A 15,342-nucleotide genomic window follows, 5' to 3' on the forward strand; every position below is an offset into this window, starting at 1 on the left:
CTAGCCCACCATCATTCACAAGCTTTCTGTCAGATGTATAGCCATATGCAACAGAGAACAAATTATTTTAAATACCTGGAAATGCTACTCCTCCAAGAAATGTCCTTAGCTCTTCTTCCATGTAACAGGCATCTTAAGAAACATACACCAAAACCAATGTCATCCTTTCAATGCAGCAGTTGAATAAAGCAATACAAAATAATATTATTGTTCACGTGCTGCTGGAAGAACGATTTTTAAAGTTCATGACTGAAGAAAAAACAAAAAAAAAACCCCAGTCATTTACTTTGGCCACACTTTAGAAGCAATGCAACAGTCATGACCCAGCTAAAGCAAAAGCAGCAAGGCAGTTGAATCAACATGGACAACACTTTCTATTACGTTACGCACTTCATGTAAGGGTGTCCTCCTTGAATTAAAAGCTGAAATGCTACTGGGAAAACAAGGAATCAACACTAGAGGAAGGTAATGTAGAAGTACCATTCACAGCAGCAGCAGTTTGCAGGAAAGTAATTTGGGACATATGGATTGAGAATGCTGAGAGGAAACCCCTGCTCAGGATTTGAAAGAGAAGGTAGCCTGAAGAAACTTTGCTGGGTCTTGCCTCCAGATTTCAAAGGACAAAGTATTACGTGGAAAACTTTTATAAATCCACTGGTACAATTAGTGAAAGAGAGAGTGATCACTTACACCAGGCCTTTCCAAAAACAGAAGCCTAATCCTGCTGGCCTGGGCAAAAAGGAAGCTCCCTGACACAACACCCATCAACCCAGACTACTCTGCTTGCTGGTTATCCATTACTGGCAACTCTTGTGCAGAAACCCTGTGAGGACCTGTAGTGATGCTCTCCAGCACCCCTCTGCCAGGACCCCTGCACACACCCAGTCTTAGGGTTTATCTTATGATCCCATGCCCTACCAGGGAATTACAGGGATGAAACTGTACCAGAGCTGGGCACTGAAGAAGAGATTAGGCTGTCAAGCACATGGAGCAGGAAGATAATTAGGCAAAACAATAGTGAAATAACAGGGAGGGCAGGTATCTGCCTGTCCATCTTTCCACACACTAATGTGGGACATTTGAATTTTCAAACCAAAGTTCATTCCTGTACAGGCTGCTCTAACATGCTCCAGGATCCACAGCCATGCCTAAACTGAGGCAGGACAGATAAAAAGTCTACAGCAATGAAAAGAGCACAGACATGGGCTCTTCCTTTGAAGCAGGCCATTCAGAAGGGTTTTCAGGTTTTGCAAACACAGGAATGCTTAGATCTAAATAGAGAGAGAGTGCAGCATAAGTCAAAGCTCCTTCAGAAGAGCATTTGATAGGCATGTGTAACTATGTCTTTCAGAGAGCTCAGGGTCAGACTTAAATTCAATTCTAGATGTTCTCCTCCATCTGAAAATAATGGTTTCTATAGCATGAGAAATCAGGCTGCACTGCACAATAGTTTGACATAGGAATGTGACATGGGAGAAGGACTGCAGGCCAGTATAGGACAGGAAACAAAGGACAGCCACTGGATCCCAGTGGAGCAGCAGGGCACAGTTCAGGCATGCCGAAAGCAATTAGTGCCATGGGAAATGGGCCAGCAGCCATCCCTTCTCAACAGCTACAGGGCATCTGCACTGCAGCTTGACACGGTGCCAACCATGGGGCACCTCCAAACACACAATGTCACTCCATATTCTGGGATACTGGAACAGAGAACAAAAAAATACCACCTAGCAAATGCCCAGCAACTTCTCACAGTAGTGAGTCATCATTTCTGTATCTTAACTATGAAGTGATCAGATGCTTAACTCCCCTTAAGATACAGTTCAGTAAGAAGTTAAGAAAAAATAAGCCTGAATCTAGTCTTTTCATAAACATGCTCGATTTTTGTGAGCAAGAACCCATGTGACAAAACAAGTCAAGTTAATCAGTGTCTTGCTAAGCCTTTCACACCATTCTGAAAGCTGCCCACAACTAGACGGTGCTCAGACACTATGTACAAACATGGTAAGGAATTTTAAATAGAATACTGTAACAAATTTGCTAGTTTCTTTTATGTGTTAATTAGCTAAGCCATTTGAAGACCACATACATTTTTATTACAATATATCTCAATTCTGCTGATCTTTAGCATTTGGATCAGAAGAGATCTTGGCTAACGTTTTATAGCTCTACACATAACTTTCTCTAAAGTCGCTGCCCTCAAAATCACTGTCCTATTTACATTTTTACTGAACAAAATTCAAAAGTAAACAGTATGTCACTTCCAAAGTACTTAAGACTTAACATGTGCTCGGGTGAAAACCACGAGTCTGGCATGAACTGTACTGCCTGAGAACAGCTTCACTAACATGCTATTTCAACAGAGCATAAGAAATCTGCAGTACTGATTAGAAAGAAAAATTTCTTTAAGGAGAAAGGAGAGAAAATCTTTACCTCATGCAATTAGAATGATACTAGGACATTAACATGACCTTTCTTTTGGCTGGCAATAGCTGTACATAGCTATTAAGTACAGAAAAAGTTTACTGTAGATAAACATTATGAAAGCTTGATTAAAAGCAGCTGCATAAAAATTGATTTGAAAAGTACATAAGATTTTATAACTTTCCATTTTTTTTTAATTTGGTGGTTTCAGATTTTCTTTTTTTTTTTTTTTCAACAAAACTTCTGTGTAATCTATTGTTTCTCTAGGGAGTTGTTAAGCAAAGCTGCTACAAGTACAAAAAAGTATAAAAGGCTGGGTGGGGTAAGGGGAAACCTGTGTGAAGGAGCATTTAAACATTCTTAGCTTTCCTTTGCTACCAAATAAAATGTCTTAACTTGATAACAAATGAACACTAGTGTTGATTCAATACAGAAAACTAGCTTTTCAACTGATTCTTAGAGCCCAATGACAATGTTGAAGTTGAATTTCCCTTTCTTTCTTCCATTTCTTTTTCCATTTCTTCTGAGAAGAAGAAATACATTCTGACAGAGAATTGTAGATTATTTTTTTTTTTTGCCTTAAACTAAGCAAGTCACACATTTTGGTTCCCAAGCAGATTTTTCTTGATTTTATTAATTATTTTTCTTCATTACTGCACATCACCTTGCAGGTTTAAGTTTAGTTAGTTTCAAAGAAGACTGAGATAGACACTGGTCCTAACCAAAGCCAAGAGAAATAACATTTCAGCACCTCTTAATAATACCTACTAGACAATGGCTTAATTGAACTCCCTAACAAATTTTGATTTCTTTTTTTTATTTTATGAACTGCTTTATCAGCCTTAAACTCAGGTGCAGATATCAAATACCCAAAACATCTTTCAGAACCCACTCTCAAGTCCTGGCACAGGTGTAATGCATAGCACGGCAAGCATTGCCATGTGAGGTGCATTTACTTGAATCAGAACCATCTGTGCCGCTCACTAGCAATGGAGAAAAATGGAATCAGACTGATTTAGTCATTTAACGGCATGCGTTCTATCAGCTTGCCAGGAAAGCCCCACTGAGCTCATTTGATGCTCAAGTAGGAGACATGAACAAAGATACTAGAATACTTGTTTTGAAGGGTGCCTTTTGGTCCCCCAAAACACAATTTTTCTGGAGGAAAATTTATTTTCTGCAGTCTTAGAAGAGGGACTTTCACTGATTCTTCCACTAGGGAGTGGAAAATAATCTAATTATTTTCACAAATGAAAAGTTCTCTGGGTGCAGAGTCAGGAACATAGGCCAAACCATGTGGGGACTGCTTGAAAAGTTTCATTTAGGCCTTTAGTCACCCTTCTGGGAGCCCAAAGTATTCCCTCCATCAGCCCTGTTACCTGGTGGGACTGGGAATCCCACATTCCCGTCAGTGCCATTTGGAGCGATAAGAGTTTTATCACTCAGGGTTGTTGCTTCCAGGCTACGACAGAAGGAGAAGGAAATGCTACATCCACCACAGCCTCAGAAGAGTATTCATCTACCACTTGCAGATAAAAAGTACCTTTTTAGCAGCCTCCCCTTAACCATACTGTATACTGGGTATCTGTTAAGGGGGCAAAGGAGGTGGCTCCCTAATAATGGCCACTCAAACAAAAAGCATCAGGTCACTTCAGCTATGTGCAATGGATCACTTACTGGAGATGCATAGAGCAGCTCCTGAACAGCTAGCAGCAACCCCCAGAATTTGGTCCTCTGATTTTCCAGCATGTTTTCTAAGAAGTTCTAATCCTCACAGAAACACTAATAGGGACAGGTCAGTCCTCTTCCTTGCTAAAATTCACCTCCTTGACTGCTGATCTGTGTCTCCCAAAATAAGACTGTTTTGCCAGAATCTTTCAAAGTTCCTGCAGATCATGCAGTTTATTAAAGATCAGGCACCCCCTTTTATATTAGCAGTTACAACAGGAACAAAGGGAGAGACAGACGCTTCAGATCACAGCATCTAGTAAGCATTTTAATTAATTTCAATTACAGGAATTGCTTGAAGCTAAGGCACGCTAGTGCAGGTTTTGTCATGAAGACCCTGTCCCAAAAGGCATTTAAAGTCATGTCCCAGACTTGCAGGCAGCATTGCCATTTTTCTCACATTCAGGTATTGCTGTGCTTTAATTTTGGTTTAAGTTGACAGAATAAATTTTTATTGCCCTCTTCTGTTAATAAGAGTTTTCTAGCAGCACATAGTTTCAGTGGTGTGAGACCCTGCTTGGTCTACCTTTAAAACTAGACATAAATTACTTGAACAGATAGTTCTAAAGACACATGGACTTGGTATGACATCCAGTGGTGAAACAGCCTCTATTTCCCCTCAGCGCTTTTTGCCCCATGTAACTGAACTTATCAAACCCCATCTGAAAACTCCATTAAGTTTTACTTTACTCAGTGGAGCCAAAGCCATTACACAGAATAAATGTTCATAATCATCAACGGGGGAAAAAAATTCTCAGTTCCATTTCTAACAGTCCGTAGCCTGTTGATTTTCAAAACAAACAGAATGAACATCTGGAATTCTTCCAGTGACTTTTAAAAGAAATAAACAGTCAGTGCTCCTTGAAATGAAAAATCTGAGTGGAAGTACAGTTTGGGGTGAGGAGAACAAGGCAAGAAATCTGCATCAAAAGACAGTAAGAAAGGAACTCACCAACTCTTGCAAACATACTCCCTTGTTTGACAATTTAGAAAGGTGTACTAGCACATTTATCTTCATTCTGCTCTCTAGAGATTTTGTTCAGAGGTCTTTCCCTTCCAGGTACTCTTACTGCTGTTTCTAAAGTGATTGAAACCCCACCTCCCTTGTCACATCTGCCCCAAACCATACTTTCCTAGATAGAACATATGCATTGAACTTACGTTTTCTGCCTCCTCAGCCCTTATGATGCAAAAAGCAAACTTTTCATTTTCATAAAAACTGCATCATTTTTTTCTACAGTATTTTATGAAAAGCGAAAGCTGGCAGACTTTTCCTCATGAACATATGGATCTCACTGATAAGGCTATCTATCTCAAGCACTTTGTCTGTGCTATGGTATGTAGTCTGTGCCACCTCAGTTGCACCCCACCCATGTTTGGCAGGCTCTAAGAACTCTTCCACTAAAAACTTTGATATGTGCTAATGTTCAAAACCCTTGGTGTGACTCTACAATTATTAATTAGCATATCCAACAAACTGCATGCCCTCTGAGGCACATTCAATCCCTACAAAAAAGACACTGAAGGGCAGGGACCTACTACACCAGGTTAAAATAAAAAACTGCAGGTGCTTTTCCCCACCATTAAAAAAAATTAAAAAGCTTTTTAAGTGCTTTTCAGCACTTCATCAGAGCCCTTAAATAATTCTACACATAATAGAAAAACATTTCTATAATTACTAATGGGCCCTAGATAACTCACAGAATAAAAAATGCATACCTGAAACCTAACTCCTCTTTCAAGGCTTCTTTCCTTCTGTGCTGTACTGGACTGTGGGAGAGCGTCTATCTCTGGAGGCAGCCCTGAACTGTCACCTGGAACCAGGCACCAAGCTCCTCCTGCACAGATGGCCAAGTCCTCCAACACAGAGGTGCTGCAGCTCCTCTCTCGCTCCCTCTCTTCAAGGGAGGTTGCTCAGAGCACAGGGAATGAGCATTTGTCACTACCCTGGTGTTGAGGGCTCTCAGCTGAGAAGGGAGTGAGACCTCTGATAGTCACAAGACACACAAAGACCATTTCTGTATTTTAGCTCAAACACCTTAAGCACACACCATTGTATGTGACTAAATGGCCTCAGCTCTCAAAGCAAAACAAGGGGACAACACCCATTGGCTCTGAGCATTGAGACCCAGGAAATCACTTCTGGAATGGAGCTGCTGCAGCTAACTATGAGAAGAAACTACAGGAAGGAAACAAGCGGCTTTTGCTCCACAGAGCAGAGGCTTCTGAAGGACAGAAGTGGTTCAACATCACTGTGTGCAACTGAGACATCTCTGTGTGCAGAAAATACAGCTGTCCCTCCTGAAAGAAGCACTACCCAGGCTCCTCTAACAGCAGTCTTAAAAATTCTATATTTACAAAAACTGAGGTCCTTGCAGCTCCACGTACATGACTATTTTTACCTCTCTATCAGTAGCACCAGGATACACTCCTTAAAAAAATCATAAGTTGTCTTACATGCTCTAGAAAGCCCAAAACTGGAGATCTAAATAATTTTATACAGTTTGCTCTGCTAACTGATCAGTCATTTCATAAGCATGGCTCTATTTACAATGGCATTCCAGTCTCAGTATAGACTCTGTATTAATAACTTTGTGAGATCATATATTCTCCTGTACATTATGCTTTTTCCAGCATTATGTATGTCAAATGGAATAGCTCTATGAATTCGGTCCTTAGGATTAAAAAAACCCCAAAAACTCTAAATGTAGGTCAGTATTTGCGTAACAGCACAACCTTGGGCCATAAGTCACGAGCCTGTTAACCAGTTAACCACAGGTCTGTCAACTTCTGACCCCTAGCATAACACACCATGTTTGGTAATTGATCTGCCCCCACCAACTGGCTTTGGATCTACTTCAACTACACAGCCGCCTGCTTTATGTCATTCCAGATGTCCTACAGAGTCCTGTAGAATTTCTTCGTGGCAGAACAACCAAACATCAGGAAAGGATCCGGAATCTCTAATTTGTTGATTTGCTCATAGGAGTACAAATGCAGGCACAGACACATGCTGTGCAGGGGACACTGCATATTTGAGCACTGGCTTGCAGAGCGCTCCTGTGACAGACTCAGAAAAGTCGTTCTTTCTGCTTTGATCCAGTTGCAGATGCAGGGAAACAGAGGACTCCAAATGACAGAGCAGCAACACATATTCCCAACTTTTCATGATCATGAGCTTTGAGTCATTCACATTTCAAAATCAGACTTCACTTGTTGCAGACTTCTGAGGACTTAACTTTATATGCCACAGCTTTTAAAGGCCCAGCATGAACTAAAACAAGATTAAGGCTCAGCACCAAGAGCAAACCTCCATCCTTATGTTGTTTTCTCTTGAATTACATAACTAGGACTAAACCAAATGTAGCATTTCCTGTCCTTTGCTAGCTGAATGAGAGGCTCTAAGCTGAAAATGAGAAAGAAAGGCTTTTCCATGCTTCAAACAGTAAATCTAATTAAATTGAAATTTAATACCAATACATTACAGCATATTTTATGTGTATAGAGTAAAAAGATTTAAAAGATAACTGAATTACCTAACAGCCAAATAATTGTTATATTAAGACAATTTTCACATGCCCACAAGATACTTCAAACAATTATATTTAACAAAGCATTATATGTAGCTCACAAGGTTCATCCTTGGGAAAAACATTTTAGGAAATACTGATGTGACACCATTTTTCTTCGGTTTTCTGTTGAGCAGATACATCCCACCCTAAAAAGGCTGTGACTGAGCATGGTTCCAAGTAGAACAGGAAAATGTCACACTTCTGATGGATGGCCACAAATTGTAGCAAACTGCTATAAAAAGCAAATGCTCAGTAATAGTCTCTGCACCTACCTCCCAAAAATAACAGCAAATACACCAGCAATGACACTGTGAAGAGACTCTTGAACAGGCTCTGGCACAAGGAGTTGCAGGTAGAACCCAGATCCATGCTTAGGCTTCTGGATCACCCATGTTTCTGATATGGGGAACACTGTGTACAGGGCATGGTCACAGATCCCTGTACACACACCAGCCCCAGACCCACAGCCAGGTCAGCCATTTCTTCCCATCTTCTCAGACAGCCAAAGCCTATTCTCCACTCCATCAGGGCTCCCTAAGGTCCCTCCTTAATCCACCCTTCCCTCAGCAAAGTTACTTACCGTGACAAGAACCATGACTTCTTGTCCATTTGAAACCTTCACGGTCTCAACTCATCAAAAGCTCTGCCTCAGGGCCAGACTTCTGCCCCTGAGCCTCAGCAACACACCGGGTCACTCCAGCAGGGGTACAGGCCCTGCCATCCCCCACAAGCCTCCCATCCCTTGTGCCCCAGCTAGATGAAGTTTGCTGTAATATCACTTCATCAGGCTCATGATCACTTACAGGTAATGGCTCCCTCCCAGCCCTGCCCAGCAACAAGGTGCACCTCACCCTCTTTAACTCCTCTCACTGAAATTTACATGCTGAAAATTATGTATCACCTACCGTCTGAGCACTAAAGTTGTTAAAGTTTGACGTTTATGTGAAGAGAGAGCAGACATTTATGTGAGCAATACAGAATGTCAGTTACAGCAATCATATAGAAATGAGAGAGGGAAAAGAAATGCCTCAAAGTTCTTTGATTCTCAACTGATCATTGTTAAATATATTCCCTGCACATACAAATTCCTTGAGTTACATACAAATATAGATAGGAACAATACCTCTTATTAAAAGAAAAAAGGAGCAAGTGAAAGTAAATGGAGTAAGGCAGGACAGACAGAGGTGACGGCAGCAACAGCAGAGCTGCTGAGGTCGGCAGTGGCTGGGCTTACCTCGCTGCCGAGGGTGCGGGACACCGCTTCGAGCTGCGGAGACCTCGGTCCTGAGGGGGAATGAAGCACGGTCTGTCGGGCCCATCAAGCCCTCTCGGACCAAAAGGCGAGGCGGTGCCACGGTGGCGCCTCCTGCGCAGCCCCAAAGCGGCCCTCCTGCCACCCGCGCCCCGATGAGCCCCCTCACCCGCAGCGGGCCGACTCTGCGGGGAAGGGGCGGCACAAACCCGCCCCGCTGCCGCCGGCCCCGGCCCGCTCCGTCCCGCCGCCCTGAGGCGCTGCCGCTTCCCGCCCTCGTGGGCTCCACAGGTGCTGCTGAGGGGCCGCGCCTCAGGCCCCGGTCTCCCGGTCTCGGGTTGGGGGAAAAAGACACACACCCGTCCAGCTTTCCAACATTTTATTAGCAAATAACAAATATCTCTGCTATTTTTGACAGTCTGTACTATTTCCAGACACAAACAAACAAACAAAAAATTAAAAATCAGTGTTTCTCCTAATAAAAAATATATGCAGATTAAAAAACATCACCACTAAAATAAGAATAAAACTAGCCAAATAGCCATACTTTAATAAAAATACTTGTGGGCTTTTGTGGGTTTTTTTACTATGCTTTTTTTTTTTTTCCCCAGACTATCACTTCATTTCTCTCCAGATTCCCTAATGCAAAACAGAATAATATATAGAAAATAGATTTTCTTTTCCCCCAGCAAAGCAGGTTCTGTAACTACACTGCGCCTCCCTGAGCGGGCTGAGCTTCGCCTCATGGGACAGGCAGGATGATGAACACAGAGAACACCACAGCTGGGAAAACCCTGTAAAGCTTCCTAATGCATCAGCAACATTAGTCCTGAGTACAAGAGATTCTACACTCACAGCATGCTCCTACCTGGAACGGTCAGGGAAGAGTTTGTATGGAGACGAGTGCTGCGTGCTTTGGTTTCTGTGCAATGAAGTTGTCTGGGAGCCATGTGCAGTGACTGAGTGCCAGAGAGAAAGGCCTGGCCTTAGCTCACCTGGGCACAAAGATGACTGAAGACTGAACAGTGAGCTGTCTGTAATGTCTTTGTTAAAACACCACCTTACATCTGTATAAAGGTAGAATTAATAAGCCAGAGCTTCACACAGCCTTGCACTCTCTGTCTGCCTTTCTGTGGAGTCCCATCTTTCTCAGTAGTTGCTAGGATTTTACATGAGAATAACCCCATCTCCATGACAGCACAATACTGATCCAACAACCTAACACCTATTTTAACCAGGGCTTAATTTTCAGAAGTGCAACTTACATACACATCCCACAATCTCAAATTAGGAAAGCAAAGGTGTTTTCAAAGTCCAGAAATTCAGAAAAATACCACTGGCTTGGAGTCAGTTTGGTTTTCCACATCCTTGGGAAAGCAGAAAGCAAAATTCGGTAGGTAAGCTGGGCGACTTTTTATTCAAATATATATTTTTAATGTTCTGTTTATGAAAGATTCCCTCGAGACAGTGCCATGGTTTAATCCTCATTAGCAACTAGACCCCACAAAGCGCCTCGCTCACCTTTCTTTTGCCCTGGTGGGGAGGAGTATTGGAAAGCAAATCTCAAGGGTTACTCTGAGATAAAACTGTTTTTGAAATTGAACTAAAGAAAAATATTATAATAATAAATAATAATCATGGAAAGGAAAAGAGAGGAATAAACCCCAGGAAAGACAAGTGATGCACAACACAACCGCTCACCACCCACGCACCAATGCCCAGCCCATCCCTGAGCAGTAACCAGTGGCTCCCAGCCAACTCACCCCACTTTATACACAGAGCATGACATTCCATGAGCTGGAATATCCCTTTGACCATTTTGGGTCAGCTGTCCCTAGCTATGGTCCCTCCCAGCGTTTTGTGTACCTCCTCACCAGCAGAGCATGGGAAACTGAAAAGTCCTGACTTCTGGTAACCACTACTTAGCAACAACTAAAACATCAGCATATTATCACCAACATTATTCTCATACTGAATCTAAACCACAGCACTGTACCAGCTACTAAGGAGAAATTTAACTCTATTCCAGCTGAAATTAGGATACACTGAAACTTCAGGTTTCCCTGATACTGCTCCCTCTTACTACATACATTACTGCGACACTTTTTGAGGATTCTGTCTCAAGAAATACACTGAAAGTTCAGAAATATACCTTTTAATTGATTATGAAGAGAAGCCCATGCCCTGCATCTCATCCCTTGACAAGCACACATCACAGGCTATGGCAGCACAAGATATAAAATAAATAGAAATTAAATAAGTAGTATAAAAATGCAGTGCCATATTTGCAGAAACATTCACTCTCCAGCTTCCACAATTCATATATCCACATTCTCTTTCCTTTCCTCCAACTTTCCCAGTCCAGGATCAGCTCCACATCCCTCTCATATTCGTTCCTGTCCACTGTTTTTTTCCTCCCACTCCCTCCTTCATTTTATGTTTCTTCCATCAAATCCTAAGTTCTGCCTCTCTCCTCCGAAGCTTCTCATACATTTCCTTCCTTCCACAGAAGTAATTTCTTATCAACTATATTTTAGTCTCCAACTAAGCAAGAATACAAAGTTACAAATATAAGTAGCACAGTTTTATCTCTTTCTTAGAAACTGGAAGCCATCAAAATTAACCTGATACTTGTTTTCAACACCTTCTGCTCTAAAACCTCAGCCTAGAGGTGACAAGTGTAAAGCCAAACAAAATCAGTTTCCTCATCCATCTATAGTTGTTTCTAATTGACTTGCTTTCTGATTTTTAATTCATTAAATGGCAAAATAAATAGGAATTTCTAACAGCAAATACATTCAATGAAAAAATACCCTAGTCTATGCACATTTTTTGGTACCAATTGAACAATACTGACTTAGAAGGTAATATAAATGTTTTAAATGTTGCCACTTCCCTGTGCAAAGATATTACATCAATATCAAAGTGCATATTTCCTTAATTTTGGATACAACTCCCTGAATAAAATACAGATGTCTGCAGTCTGGGTTACATGTAAACAGCACCTATACAAATAGGTGTTACAGAGTCTCCAATTTGCTGAAAATAAATAATATTGACAGCAATAACAAAGTCTAATAAAGACTATTTCTTCACATGCTTTAGGTTTATAAATGCCCTTTTTTTGCTGAGGCATCCTGTCATCATTCCATGAAAATGTTGTATTTGGGTGCATGTAAATCACTACAGAATTTTTTTCTCCTTTCCATCCAAAAATTGCCTTGGCCAACCTCAGTGCCACAGTCAGTTGCACTCACACTAACAATGAGAGTTGTGCTAATCCTCAGGCAGAGACCATGGCCAGAGCACAGTTCTTGTTGCATTTCAGAACTATTTACTGCCAGGTTCATAAAATCAAGGTTATGATATGCAATGACATTGTGATCTTCTTTTCAGTGGCAGCAATAACAGAGTACTGCACACAGCTAACAAAACCAGTCAGATACCTGCCATCAAATACTTATGCTATTAACAATTATAAAAATTTAATTTAAAGAAAATCCTTATGACTCGCTAGCAATTTCCTGACTGAAATAATAATGCCCACAGTCTTAACCACTGGGCGGAATGTGAATTACTCTGCAGCAAAGATTGTCAGTAGAAACCCTACACCCTGAATGCAGTTGACATCAGTATCACTGAAGTATCACTGAAACATTCAATGTATAAGAGCACTCCAACTGGTGCTTGTGCTGCAGCATTTCCCTGGGAATCTTGATTCCCAATTTTCTAAAATGCTTAGGAGGCATTTAAGACCATCATCCAATTGTTGGGGTAGTTTGAGAAGCAAGAAGCATCATACCAAGGACTCAGACAAGAAGTCCAAGTCTGCTGCCAGGCTGCTTGCTTCAGCAAAGATGAAAGTTTCCTGTCTCCTGCCAATGGAATTCTCACCCCATTATGATATGCTGCTTCTCCTCTGAAGAGGGGCTTTTCTTTGTGAAAGATCCTCACTGTCACTTTCACAGTTTCTCTGAAATAGAGAGGCCACAAAGTCTCATGTAAATGACATACCATGCTCTTAAACATGCTGTTCCAATATTATCAGTATCATCTACTGAGAAGAGCAGAGCTAACAGAGCCTTTAAAGTTTTACTTCAGAAGGTCACAGGCAGTGCCAGGGTCCCCCACCCTCCACCACAGAGCTGGGCACAAGAGCAGTGAGCTCCCCTGCAACTGCTCACATCTCAGTCACCCCCCATGGTCACTGCCTGGGATCCAGACATCATCTGCAGGCTCCTTGCTGCTCCTTTACACAATAACGTGCTTAGCCCCTAGAAGGTCTATCAAGACACTGGCCCTCCCTGCACAAGATTCCTGTCACAGTAACAGAACATACAGCAGCATTAAAGACACAAATGATGCCATGGTCCCCTCTGGTTTCCCACTCCAAGCCACTGCTGTCCTGGTGGGCTGTGCATCCATGTAAGGACAGCAAAAATGACTGCACAGTAAGACCGGTTCTTCTCTTCTTCCCGTGTGAGGAATGCACCTACCGAACTCTCATCTTGTGTCAGGGCCTTCTTCACCAGCGAGCGCGATAAGTGGTTGCACAGTGAAACAATGCGGTACGAAAGCTGTGCAGAGAGGGAGGAAAACCAATTTGATCACACATACCCCAGTGCAGACACATCCAAACACATTTCATTCATTTACTGCCTATTACAATTTTACGTTCAAGCTCTATCTTGCCCACTGATCTCATCAGGCGTGGGAAGCCATATGTGAGAAGGATTAAAGGCTCGTTGTCATACCTTCCATCGCCTTCTAGCATATTGCCTTTTGAAGTTTTCCATGTTAACCACAGATGATTTCCGAACCAAAGCCTGTTGCTTGTCCATGGGCTGGAAGATAAAAGAGCAATTTTATTCTTCAGCTCCCTTTGGTGCATAAAATATGCAAGATACCTCACGTGCACTGGAGCTGACAGAAAGAAAGATGGGGAAGGTACGGATTCCTACAGGTAAAAGCAGAAGAAAAAGAAATAAATCTAGCCAGCTCTGGGACTAGACAGGACCCTTTTGATCGCAAATAAAATCCTAAAACTAGTGGGTGCTAAGGCTATGCTTTCACTTTGTAAAGTTGCTAAGGTGCTTCTTGCTCACACCTGCCCCATCTCCCTTTTCTCTAGATGACATCACTGTAATAAAATGGAACAAAGGTAGCTGTCATGTAGTATTAGTGATAAGGATACATGCTATCTGAAAAACCTTCAGCTTTGTCCTTTAACCATAGCCAGAGTATGAGAGCACAAGGCATTGACACCCAGGCAATAAAATAATTGCAATATCTGACGATTGAAAAACAGGTATAAAGAAGAATTTAGATCCAAATTCAGACATGTGCCTAGCACTTGGATGTCAACCTGGTGTTAAGGAGCAGATGTTCCACAAATCCTTCTGAAAATGAAGCACATTTCAATTCCAAAAGTACCTAAAAGTTTGCATAAACTTTAAAACCAAATCTCACAGATTGCAAGAAAGAAATGGTTCAAAGCCAGATCAGACATGAGTGAAAAGAGAAAGACCAGGAATCAGCCCTTCAAAGAGTACAGAGTGACAATCATTCCAGCCATTCTGATCTGCATATGGAGGAGGTGGATAACACAGAAATATCTGTACTGAACTGGACTGGAATGCAGCCAAGGCATGTACCTGAAACAGCAAGAGTACCAAAGGAGAATGGAAAACACATCAGTGAGTATTTAAACATCTTTTTCAGCAAAATAATTTAAAATGTTTGAGACAACAAATTCACTCTTCTCATCAAATGCTGTAGGTTTAGCATTTTTGCAGCTATCTCAGCAGCACTTCTAGGAGCCAAGCTATCAGCTGGGCCCCCTTCTCATTTAGATGTACACACCATTTGCATTCAACAGAACTGGGACAGTTAGGCATTAAATATAATTTCCTCATGCTGCAAACAGCCAGCTTGGTGCAACAGGCGAGCAGAAATCAATTTGAAGTGGAAAAAATGTCACTGGTCAAATGTCAGCTGCACAATCATTATGAAAAATTTCCCAGTGCCCTTTCAGCAGCAGAACCATCACCGACTCTAAATAACTCACTTTACTGCAGACTGCTAATAACCACCTCTTCCTTTTAAGGCCACTGCAACCCAGTGACCTTGTCATTCTCTCAAATCACCAGGATCTCTTCTCAAAAGCAGTGGATTAGCCTCAAGGACAGAGTCACAACAACACTGCCCTCACCCAAATATGCTCAGGAACAAGGTGGCCTCATTTAATGCTCCTTCTCATCGTGCCAGTGCATTTGCTCATTAAGAAAATCAATATGAACAAAGAATATGAGATCATAGCTGTGGGGAGGCAGACTCTCTTTCTTGAGAGTGTTTTCTGCAAATTCTAAC

At 41.8% G+C, this 15,342-nt stretch overlaps 2 protein-coding genes across 15 annotated transcripts in view; both read right to left on the reverse strand.

Annotated features, from left to right (window-relative positions):
• Positions 1 to 9,205, reverse strand: part of HERC1 (HECT and RLD domain containing E3 ubiquitin protein ligase family member 1) — a 101,514-nt gene extending 92,309 nt beyond the window's left edge. For 9 of the 13 annotated variants that reach the window (XM_050978484.1, XM_050978496.1, XM_050978489.1 and 6 more), the window contains exons 1-2: positions 8,956 to 9,205; positions 76 to 249 (exon numbers count right to left, since the gene is read on the reverse strand). The gene's annotated coding sequence lies outside the window, so the exon portion shown is untranslated. Of the gene's footprint in view, positions 1 to 75; positions 250 to 8,301; positions 8,456 to 8,955 lie in introns of those variants that run through there. The other 4 variants (XM_050978485.1, XM_050978483.1, XM_050978482.1 and 1 more) reach the window with 3 other exon arrangements.
• Positions 9,206 to 9,337: 132 nt separating this feature from the next.
• Positions 9,338 to 15,342, reverse strand: part of DAPK2 (death associated protein kinase 2) — a 42,049-nt gene continuing 36,044 nt past the window's right edge. Inside the window, exons 10-12 of one of the 2 annotated variants that reach the window (XM_009098198.4) lie at positions 13,728 to 13,817; positions 13,470 to 13,550; positions 9,338 to 12,946 (exon numbers count right to left, since the gene is read on the reverse strand). In XM_009098198.4, the coding sequence (XP_009096446.1) occupies positions 12,872 to 12,946; positions 13,470 to 13,550; positions 13,728 to 13,817 (246 nt within the window). In that variant the 3' untranslated portion in view covers positions 9,338 to 12,871. Of the gene's footprint in view, positions 12,947 to 13,469; positions 13,551 to 13,727; positions 13,818 to 15,342 lie in introns of those variants that run through there. The other variant, XR_007778532.1, reaches the window with a different exon arrangement.

This window comes from Serinus canaria, chromosome 10 (genome assembly GCF_022539315.1).
Source record: "Serinus canaria isolate serCan28SL12 chromosome 10, serCan2020, whole genome shotgun sequence".
In the NCBI taxonomy this organism is placed as follows: domain Eukaryota; kingdom Metazoa; phylum Chordata; class Aves; order Passeriformes; family Fringillidae; genus Serinus; species Serinus canaria.